Consider the following 11,648-nt stretch of genomic DNA (forward strand, 5'->3'; position numbering starts at 1 on the left):
GGGGCTGCGGGCGCTGCGAGCTCCCGGCGTAGCGCGGGGCGGGCGCAGGTGCGCTGCCTGCAGACCTCGTCCCGCTGTGCGCGGGCGTTTCGGGCTGAGGTGTGCGGGGAAAGGCGCACAAGGACGGCATTGCGCGTCTGCTACAAACTTGGTTACTGCGTGCCCGCTGCTTCCTGCCTCCCTTCAGTGATTCATCCATATAGCTTCTGAAAAATATCTGGCAGGCTGAGAGGGAAGAACGATATGGCTATCTGTACTGCTGGGCAGATAAACCTCGTGCTGTGTGTGTATGTGTGTGTGCGTGTCCCCTGCGTTGTGACAGGCTGGTGCTGCACAAATACATGGTGCATTATGGCCGTGTCTGTGCTTCTGAATTGAACCCACAGCAGGTTCCCAATGCAGCTGCATATTCATAGAATCACAGAACGGCCTGGGTTGAAAAAGACCACAATCATCATGTAGTTTCAACCCTCCTGCTATGTGCAGTGTCACCAACCATCAGACCAGGCTGCCCAGAGCCACATCCAGCCTGGCCTTGAATGCCTCCAAGGATGGGGCATCCACAACCTCCTTGGGCAACCTGTTCCAGTGCAGGATATCGTGCTGCCTGCTTTCTCCTTCCAGTGCCTGTGCTGGATTCACCCAGCCATTCACCCAGTCACTGTCCCTTGGGAGGATTTGTGAGGGCCCCTTTTCCCTGTGGTACTGGTTGAAACAGTCCTCCTGAGGGCCTGGCACAGGCCCTGCACTGGCACATCCTGAGCTCGCTTCCTTGTCTCCACCTCCCTTTGCAACCATTGGAAGTGAGATGGGCTTAGGTCTTGAAGATGGGTATGTAGATCTTCAGACATCAGTACTCCCATTCAGATGCAGTGAAGTGTGGGAGTGCAGACATAGCTCAGTTGATCCTCAAGTACTTTGCTTTGAGTGTAGGGCAGGTGCATTTCAGAACCCTCATAAAGCCTGACAGTGTGAGCAGGAGCTGGTGGGAGAAGAAGGGCCTGGACAGAAAGGGAATTCAGTGCTGTTGGGTTGGCATCAGCAGCCAGGAGCTTAGCAACACATGGCATGTGATCAGAAGGCTCTTTCCTCAGGAGGGTTTGGACTGCAGGCTGGATGCAGCTTCCCTTTGGCTGCCTTGGCTATACACTCCAGCTTCCTGAAAGTATGATGGCAGAGCACTACTGATAGCTTCACGTTTTGTCAGTCTTGTGCATGGCAGTAAGTTTACCTCCAAGATATTATGGGACCCATAATGAGGAAAGACCTGAGAATGTTGAAGAACATCTGTGCAATTTCGTTTTCTAAGTTTGTAATGCTTTTGTTCAGCTCTGGAATGGGAACGCCTCCATTGTTGTGCAACACTTGTCGTTTCTTAAATAAGCTGTTTTGAAATCTGGGCTTTTTTTTTTTTTTTTAATGTTAGTATGTGTGCTTTCGTTTTGCTTTCTCCTCCTGAAATTTGGACAAGCAAATCTGGATTACAGATTGGGAAGAAAAACAAACAGAGGCAAGGAATGATGCAACAACAGTATAACTGATCTTTGCATCAAAGTAATGTGTTTTTCTAGTGCTAGGTCAAGAATTAGATTTTGTGCCTTAGAGTATTTTTGATGTGCTGTCAAGAACTTGCTGAAAGCATAGTGGGCTGAATGTACTGATGTTTGTTTACTTCAATTGCTGTTGAAAATTTAGATTTAACTGTTTTCTTTCAAAAAGGCTTACTTGCCTACCAGACCTTATGTTCATGCAGTTGCGTGAAAAAATATTTTTCAGGCTATTTGTTGGCTGCAAGAAACCTCTATGAAGCTAGATTGTTTCATAACAGAAAAAAAGTAATCTTCACTACATCACCCATGAGTGTGTGCAGTGAGTGTCATGTATTTTAATCAAAGAAACTTGTTTATAGTGATATGCTGACATCTTTCTTTCATAGGTTTATGCCAATTTCTCTATTAACATCTTGGCATATATTCTGAATTTTATACTTAAAGTATACCGCATCATCTTTCTGTGTATATCTGATTGAATTAAAGCAGTGTGATGCAGCTGTGTCCTGATTATGTGAGATGAAGTGTTCAGCTTTAAAATTCTGGTTATGAATAAAATATTCATAGTGTGAGTTGATTTCATAGGAAGAGAGCAAAGGCAACACACGTAGGGCAGAGGAAAGGATAAGCAGTGTTATTCCATGAACATCACAAAACAAGGAAGGAATATGTGTGCTTGTTCAGAAAAGTAAAGTAAAGCAAAAGCATCAATGTGTTCGCTTTATATATTAACAAGATAGTTGAGTTGTAGTTACCTAAGCAAGTATTGAATTTCACTGTCTTATTCTAAATATTATCATGCTGTTTAATAATACCAAGCCTTCTTTGAGAAGATTTTGTACTGAAGTTTGGTGAGATATGAGGGGCTAATTGTAGTTCTCCAGTCGTGCTGGGGTCTGTACCAAGACTCTTTCCTACCTCAGCTGTGCCTGGTGGGCAGCTAAAGCCCTACAGCGTAGCTTTGTTTTAAGTCTGATGAAGGAATAAGAACAGAACCTGAGACCTTGTGGGGCCAGTTTTCCATGTGTGTGCCAGGACTCAAAAGCAGTGTGAATTTGGATGGTAGTTTTTGGTTTGTTTGAACACTCTTTCCCACAATCTCCATTCAAATTTAGAAACAGATTCTGGTTTTGTCCATTTCTTACTTGCATGGCAACTTCTGTTGATTTCCCATTTCCATACTGCACAGAGGATAGCCCTGCACAGCTGCTACAGGGGCTGTCTGTCCCCCTGCTACCCATGCAGCTGGCCGTACTGCCAGGCGTTGTGCCATCTGCTCCTTGAAGCAGCAGGAGCCTTGATTGGGAGTCTGGGGAGAGGGATGGGATTGTGTGAGTCTCGAAGGCACTTGGGTGCCACTGAGTGCCCTTCAGGGCAGGGTAACTGTGTCAGGCACGTGCCAAAGAGGTTCTTTAGTAATTCCGCAGTCGGATCTGATAGAAGTTCCTGCCTGATTAGACCTACAGCTTTGTCTTGTGTGGCATTTTTCTTGAAAGGCTACAGGTGGGTGAAGATGTGTGCAGAACCAGTGCGGGGACTCTTTAAGAAGCAACAAATATTCCCTTTCAAATAATGTGCTTTATACTCTTTCTGTCACCATTCTCTTTGCTAGCACTGTATTGCACTGCCCCAGAGAGCTTTCTTGGGTTCTGTTGCAGCACATGGCGAAAGGATTAGAACATAATCACCGCCTTCTTATCGCTGTTGATTCAGGTTTACCAAAATTCACTAGTTCACATAAAACCTGTCATGCATGTTGCCACACTATTACTGCCCCAGCCTTGCTTTCCTCTAATAGAAAAGCATAAATCTGTGGTGGAGGTGCTGTCCTCTTTGCAGGTACTGGGGCCACTACTGCTGTGAGTATCCCTGCCAGAGTGCTAAAACAGCGATGAGAAGTCCTAGGAAAACTCAGGAGATGCATCTGCACCCTATAACATCACTAAGAGTGATTTTAAGTTGTACAAACTAGACTTACACTCATGGTTCAGGCTTCTCCAGAAAGCAACAGAACAAGATTGAGGATTACGGTGTACTGCCTATGTTCAGGACTCAGTAGGTTCATTGCCATTGGATTTTGGGTGTAGTGGTGCAGGAAGGACCAGTGGGAAGACAGTCGTGAGGAACTGATCTCCAAGGAAGAATGAAGTGAGCTGGGAGCATCAATATAAAATCAGGAAAACTGAATTGAAGGGCTGTTATTTTCCCTGGAAAGGTGCTATCAAGAGTAATGAATGACCTGTTCATAAGCTGCGACAAGAAAGTTCCAGGTTAGGCATCAGGAAAGCTTTTAACATTAAAGATAGAAAAAGAGAGCACTAGAGTAAATAGTTGAGGACAGTATTCATTTTTTGGACATCACCAGAAAGCTCTAAGAATTGGTTAAATGAATACCTGTCAGGAATGATGTCAATGGGAGTTGTTTCTTACTCTGGAAAAAGGTGGCCTTGAGATGTTTCTGTATCAGTTTGGGAACATTTGGATCAAGAACAGTCGAGAGCCAGTTATTTGTTCACACCAAAACTTGGAGATCTACTTGCAGTGTTTCATTGCAAGTCCGGTACCAAGACTGGTAAGAAGTCTTAGGCAAAACAAGAACATACAAGAGGTCAGGAAATACTCAGATACAGGTGAGTCCCACACCTCTCCCAGCTGTCAGCCCGTGTCTCCACTGCTTGTCTGCCTCTTGCTTATGGAGAGGAAAACAAGCTGGCAACAAAGTGGCCGTTCTCCTGCCAGCTTAATGAGCTATAGCTGCTCACTGACTTGGCAGAAATGGGAGGGAAGGAAGATGTGCTGGAGAGGAGAGAGCTGCAATCAGTCTGTTAGTGGCAGAGGCAGCAAGCTGTTAGATCAGCTCAGCTGTCTTACTTGTCTGCATGTGACCATCTAATGTAATTTTGACAGCACAGATGTGTTCTCCTAAATATTTTAATTTCTTAAGCACGTAATGTGCTGTTCAAGTGCAAGCTCTATGTGTGCAACAGAATTAATGATTGTGCTTTTGGGTACCAGGTCAACAGAGTTGACAACTTGAAGAAATCATCACGTGCACATTTCACTGTGCATACAGTGCTCATTTGCTGAGCACATTTATTTTGCCTGTAGCCCTTCATTTTCAAATACAGCATTTGATTAAAATAAGAGGTGGGGGACTTTCCCTCTTCCTAGCAGTAGCTGGTTATCTGTTGTTTTATTTTTCTAGTAATCTCTGGGTCACTTTGTAGATGTTGAGAAAAGATTGCAAAATACTTTCAGTGCAGAGGAGCTCAGACTTGGTTTGAAGCTTAAAATTGAAGTGTTATTAAGATTGCCTGGAAGGTCCATCCTCCAGGCCCTTTGAATTCCCAAAAGAGAGAAAATACTGGGAAGTCAGGACACAAAATCTCGATCATCTGTTACGCAGTTTGGGAGTGCAAAATGAGCACAGCTCTGAGGGCTTGATAAAGTGCTAAGAGTTTGGCAAATTTTTGAACTATACAGCATTCTTAAAATATGAGGAACAAAATAAGTGGCTTGAGGAAGCTACAGGATGGCAAAACAGATTACATCCCACAGTTATACGACAGATTTAGTTTAAATGTTCGGTAATAGAATTCCGGTTTTCTAAGTCAATTTATATATTATCTGAATAACTGGGATCAGAGCTTTGGAGAAAAGTCAGCATAAATACCCATTTCCTAGGAAGGGCAGGGAAAAAGATTTTTCTTTTTGATTTCGGTGGTCAGAGAATTTTGCTACTGACTTGAAAAATGCACCTGAAACATCAAGGACAAGTAATTTCCAACCAAAAGGAAATTACCTTCCTTTAAAAAAGATGCTGTATTTAGTTAAATAGATAATTAAGATAAATCTATGTTGGATTTTAAACGACACTTCCCCTTTGAAGCCAGATTTCTGCTGAATCAGATTGGGATGCTGTTTTTCAGTTTCTGGTAGCTCTGGATGCTATTCGTAACCCATTGTTTTAAGGAAATTTTTATCTTATAGTTGTACTCCAGAAAGTTTCTGCTCATGAATTGGGATGACATTGTACTGGGTAAAAACATGGCAAAAAAATCATTTGTGCTCCAAGTATTTCCTGCCTAAGAAATCTTTTATTCATTCATTCTGAATTCTGAGGAGTTCTCCTCTCTTTGGAGACGTGCCTCATTTATCAGTTGTTCAATGTGAAACTGTCTCAAACACAGAGCTAAAGATGCTGAAGGGTCAGAGAAAAGTTTTCCAGAGGAAAGTGAAACACGGATAGAGTAACGTAAGGCTCCCAAAAGGCAAATAGAGAATCTAACAGTATTTCTGAGATGAGTCAGGAAAGCAGTGTGGCACTCTTTACATGTGGTGATGTCCAAGAGAGGATGGTTTTTGTATAAAGGCCTCATCGCAGGGCAGTTAGGAGGTTTCAGGACCCATCTGCTAAAGAAACCCTCAGGTTACAAGGATGAAACGAGAGGACAGAATGAAGGAAACAAGAAATCACATCAACTGAGGTTTGAAAGAAGGAAATAAATCCCTGGGGCTTGGAGGAGGCCTGTGTGGCTTAACTTGGAAATGATAACCAGAGGAGAAAAACAAAACAGGATCACTGCTGGTGCTGATAAAGCCAGGTGTTAACTTTATCACAATAGGCTTGAACTTGAAGGCTTAAAAGAACTTTTAACAAACTGACAGAGCTGCAGAATCTGATTGTATCATGCACTGTCTGTTCTGTTGCAGCTAACGTGAGTCTTCTGTTCCATTTACATCCATGTGTAACAAGGTCTTCCGATAATTTTGTTTGATTATTATTTTGTCTGCATTTAAAAAATAAGTTACACTTAGAAGGAAGCAGTCTCTTCTTTTCTCATCAGTCAATTTTATTAAAAAGTGGAGAAAAAAATGTACCTGGAACGAGGAAGCATATCTCTATTGCTTCTGTTTGCAAGGCAGAAAGCCTGAGAATGTACTTTGGGACCTGCATAGGGCTGATCTCCAAGAGAGCTGTGAAAGTTGCTTATGGCCTTCAGGGCTTTGTGTATTTTCTCACATAAATATACATCTCTTTTCTTTGTTGTTTTCCAGGAAACAATCAGAGTCAATGTTATGATGTTGAAAAGCAATGGAGAATTTCACAAAGGGCAGGTTTGTCTGGTTTTTCTATTTATTCAGTGAATTAATATGTAGCGAAAGAAGTCAGCATGTGGATAAGAATATATTTTGGTCTGACTTCAGTCAGTGTTAATTGCGTTCCTCTGAGAACAGAACTACAGCATAGGGGCAGGACTGCACATTCATTCTGTCTGTCTATCTTCCAGGTTGTGTTTAATATCACCTATGTTAATGGACAGGTGTATCTGAACGATTTTCCTATGAGAAGCGGAGTTGCTCACATAACGTGTCAAACAGTAATATGTGAGTATTCTTTTTTTTTTTCTTTCCTGCAGTATTTTCTTTCCCTGTCATCTAGTAAAGAAAGCTTACAATTTCTGCCTGTACTCATACTCTGCAAACCTCAGCATAGTAGAAGCAAATTTCCCAAATTAGGAAAGTTTTCTTACTGATGTGTGTGGGAAAATCTTAGTGCCTTGTACTCAAGTCACATTGATAGGCTTGTATCTAAATGGTTGAATCTGAACTCAAGACTCTGTCTTTTCAGAAGAATGTTTTGCAGGACAAGCTAGACAATGTAAACAGAAGGATGCAACTCCACCCTGCTAATAGCCATGTCCCTTAGCTCACTGGCATGCATCCAAGCAGAGGCTCAATAGCAAAAATATGAAGACCTTTTGGGAAGATATTTTTCATTATCTCATTTCTGCCTTTAGTAGACAAAGAAGGTTGTCCTGGACAGGATATTAAGGCACCAGTACTGCAGTTTTGCTGTGTTCAGTAGTAGTTATGTTTTCAAATGATCTTGAAACTGTTGTTTGTTTTTTTTTTCCCCCCACCAATACAACACCTTTGTGAAAGATCAGAAAGCACTGTGATTTTTGAGATGCTCAGAACATACTGTATAATTAATTAAGTGAGGCCCATTGTATTACTTGCTTTAAGCTTCTGTTGTTTTCAGAATGATCTCGTGATGGATCAGGTGCATCATTCTACTGCTTGGTTTCTGAGGTCATCCCCCCTTTACACTCAGTCGTTTACTTAGAAAATACTAATGCTTTTCTAAATGGTTTCTCTGAGCCACGACCTTGTCTCTTGAACCCTTCCTTCTCAAGTATTATCAATTATTAATTTACATTAGTTCTTTTCTGAAGTGGGAGAGCAGTAATTCACTTCTCTATTTCTGGGGTAGTTATATTCTTATTGCTTCTGTGTTTTCTATCCTAGGATAGAAAAGTGTGACAAAATGTCATTTACCTACAAGATAATTGACTCCAGAAAAATAAATATGATTTTATTGACTAATTTTGAGAGATGCTGAGCACTCTACTGTAGTGGATCCTATTAATTTCCAAAACCATAGTTGAATAGCTTGCAGTGGCTATAGTTATGGATGAATATCTGAAACAATGAGAAAAACACTGTTTTGACCTGGGAGCCTGGAATTGTCCATTCCCATGTTTGGGTCTGGATCCTCAACACAGTACTTCTGTTACCTGCAAAGCAACAGTTACATGTGTACTAAATTCTCAACAGCAGATTCAGATAATGTTTATAAAAGGCTGAAAGAGTATTGAGATATTCATTACTTAATAAGAGAGGGGAAAAACAATCCTGAATATCTGTATGTAAAATCAAAACTGAGCCAAATGTTCACAATCTTGAATATTAGAGACCAAGTCTCCAGAGAAGTACTGTCTTGACATTATTGTTACGTTTTGCCTGGACCTATATCCCCACTTCAAGTTTCCACAAAATCAGTTTCAGATCAGTGAACATCTTTAGCTCCAGCCTGACACATGAAAGGTTGGGACTGCAGGGAGCTCCATTATCTTGAGATCTTTGGTCTCTTAATATCTGCTTGCTGCTGTAATTTAGAAAGTATTCAGCAGCGTGTTAGTGCTTACACCCATGGGGAACAATTCCTCTTTCTTTCCTTCTGCTGCTTGTTTTCCCAAAGTAAGATACTCCTAAATGATTCTGAAAAGGATTTTTCTATATTTTAAAGTGCTAAATAGCTTTATGAAGAAAAGGGTCGCAGGTGGAGTTGTCTGACTGACGGACACAAGTGAAGCATTTCCCCTGGGTGCCTCTTAAGAAGCACTGCAGGTGACACACAGTGCTGGTAGCTTAGAAACTGGGGCAGCAGAGTCTCAGCTCACCTGTATGGATGCCACATCTGTTTGCATCTATATGCTCCATGAAGAATTCCATTGTGCCCTGCCTTCTGTTTGGGATGGTTTCTCTTTGAAAACTGTGCCATTATGTCTTAACAGTGGAGAATGGAAGCCTGGATGACATGGTAGAGCAGCAACGCCTGGGAACTGTCAGCGTTCGCATCATGGTTCATGAGTGGCCTTTGGCATCCAGTTCTGATTTGCAGCTGATTGTCATTCAGGAAGAAGTGACGGAAATTGATGGAAGACAGGTAAGGAAAAGTAACACTTTGCTTCTTTGAGTTTAGGAGAGGCAAACAGTAAAAGAGTTAAAGAGTTTACACGTGTGCGGATGGTGGTCAAAGTACAAAGTATGTAATCTAATGCTAGTTAGCACGATGCTGAGGGAGATAAAACCAACCTGGGTCAGCAGAGGTGTTTCATAAGGAGAATTTAAGCTTTAATGTTTACATTCTTATCTCAGTAGTTAGCCGTTGGATGACTTTCCATTAAGCTTGTTAGAATATCATGAACTTTTCCAAAATGCAAGGAAAATCAAACTCACAAGCAGTATTTCATTTTCAAAGAAATGTACAAAATTAATAAATGGGCATGTGCTCATTCTGAGTCTTGAGATTTTGCCCATTCTTTATTTCAAGCTAATAAAACATTTCTACCACACAGCTTGCAGCAGCATCCTCTTAGATCTTTCCTTACTAGGAAAGATCATCTGAGGGCTTAGCCTTAGACTGTTTTGTATTCAAGCCAATTAATTCATCTGAATAAAAACCTTGATGTTGAACATAGATTTTTTTTTTTATTTTTTTTTGAGATGAAGAGCAAAATAAAAAATCCACAAAACTTCTAACTGTATTTGCACACACAGCAGTGAATGTCAGGGGCTACAACTGAGCTGAGATTGAAATGTGCAGAACTGAGTTCTCACAGTCACTTATAAGTTATACTTTTCCAACCAGAGAGGTTATAGTTAGAAGATAGAGCTGTTGTCCTATATTCTGCTGTATTTTTTTAATAGGAGAATGATGATAATACCATTATCTTAATTAACTGCATGCTCATCATGAAGTACTCTGGCATGAAGCATTTCTCTGTGAAAATTTTTCTCTTAATAAAAGCGATGATCCCACTGAGATTTGAAGGTTTTTTAATGAGGTCCTTACAACACTGTTGGCTAATATACTTTGGTTTGGAACATTTGTTAGACAACAGTGTTGCAGTGGTTCAGATCTCAAACTAGACATCAAAATGCAAATTGGGTTTGTGTAGACACCTGGTAAGAACACAAACCTCATTCTGTTCCCCTAATTGTTCTGTTAAGCTTTCAATCTTTCTAATTAGGTATCAGCTGGCAGTAACAGCCATCTTTTTAGTTGTATTGTTCTGTACATGTTAAAAGTGAAAGGCTGATGGCTGTGGAAGCAAGAGTGAAACCACGTCATCCCCTGTATTCCTTTCTGAAGACATGTATCTGTTGACAAACTGTTTTACATCAGACTGTAGTAGGAGAGGCGAATATGTGAACACACAGTTACTCTGTACTTCATTGTTGTCTGCTCTGAATGATATCACTTTAAAGAAAAATAAGCTAAAGCTAAACAAAAACAGCAATGAATATCTCAGCAGGATTTTTTTTCACTTGTTGGGGAAAAAAAAGCAATGACAGCAAAAGCAGCAGTGCCAGTCTCATCTGAGCAACATTTCCATGTGCCCTTTTAATATATATTTGAGTTTTTCATGCTTTAAAGTGCCTCCTTGACATGAGGAGCTCTGTAAGACTTGGTTGAAAGCCCACCAATTGACTACAACATGTTTTTGCAGGGAGAGGGAGACCTGGTCTATTCAGCATACATTCTAATACAGCAGTGGCTGTAGAAGTGCTTTAAGCTAAGAGTACTGATTCACGTTACAGCATTTGTCTATATCTTACTGGCTTGGAGTTAACGAGCATGTAATGGTTTTCTTTGCCAGCCTACTTTATCTTTACTTTAAACTCAACAATATCAATCTGTTTGCATCTCTTGCAGGTTCAGCAGGAAGAAGTAACAGAAATAGATATCTTAGTGAAGGACCTGAGGGTACTGAGACATTCAAACTACACCGTCCCTTTGAAAGAGAGCATGTTGTATTCCATCCCAAGGGACAACGACGTGCTATTTACGCTTCCCAACCTCTCAGGAAAAGGTCTCTTTTTTTTTAGCTGTTACATAATATTTTTGAGCATAATTTACATACTGATTTACAAGGACAAAATAACATTGTTATCCCAGTGTTGTTTTGCATGGTTAAACAGTTGTCAGATTAACCATTAAGTTTTTATTTTTAAATTTATTTATACCTGAATTCCACTCCTCTACATTCTAGTTTACTACTTTTGTTTTGTTTCCAAATCTGTTCTTTGAATTACTTGGTGCTTGTAAAATCATAGCCCAATAATTTACATAAATTTCTCTTTCAGTGCTGTTTTGGAAATTTCCCTAAAGCTCCCTCTTTTCCTGAGATCAAAAGGGAAAACTGAAGGAAATACCTGTCTGGGTCACTTCCAAATCAGAGAAGAGTTATTAAACTTGAATAACTTTAAAGAAAGAGAAGTTATTGGATACTTTAATCTTATTTCAGTTCAATCAAAAACTCAAGGATTTATTAGGAGATAAATATTTTTATCTAGCTTGTCACTTTTAAAATCTGATGACAGCTGAAATTCATAGCTAAGGGCTGCATTGTAATAGTGCTACTTCTTATCAAGTGAACAAAAAAAAATGTTAAGTTTTCTTTGATCTTAATGAAATGCAGCATGTTTTTGCTTCCTAGCTTACAGGGTCAAATAATAATTAACCTC

At 40.4% G+C, this 11,648-nt stretch overlaps 1 protein-coding gene across 2 annotated transcripts in view; it reads left to right on the top strand.

The window, feature by feature from the left end:
• The first annotated feature begins 6,517 nt into the window (after positions 1 to 6,517).
• The window catches only part of GINM1 (glycoprotein integral membrane 1), a 9,396-nt gene continuing 4,265 nt past the window's right edge, over positions 6,518 to 11,648 (top strand). For both annotated transcript variants that reach the window (XM_010707165.3, XM_031552456.1), the window contains exons 1-4: positions 6,518 to 6,668; positions 6,842 to 6,938; positions 8,912 to 9,063; positions 10,837 to 10,993. In XM_010707165.3, the coding sequence (XP_010705467.2) occupies positions 6,543 to 6,668; positions 6,842 to 6,938; positions 8,912 to 9,063; positions 10,837 to 10,993 (532 nt within the window). In that variant the 5' untranslated portion in view covers positions 6,518 to 6,542. The remainder of the gene's footprint in view (positions 6,669 to 6,841; positions 6,939 to 8,911; positions 9,064 to 10,836; positions 10,994 to 11,648) is intronic.

This window comes from Meleagris gallopavo, chromosome 2, assembly GCF_000146605.3.
Source record: "Meleagris gallopavo isolate NT-WF06-2002-E0010 breed Aviagen turkey brand Nicholas breeding stock chromosome 2, Turkey_5.1, whole genome shotgun sequence".
NCBI lineage: Eukaryota > Metazoa > Chordata > Aves > Galliformes > Phasianidae > Meleagris > Meleagris gallopavo.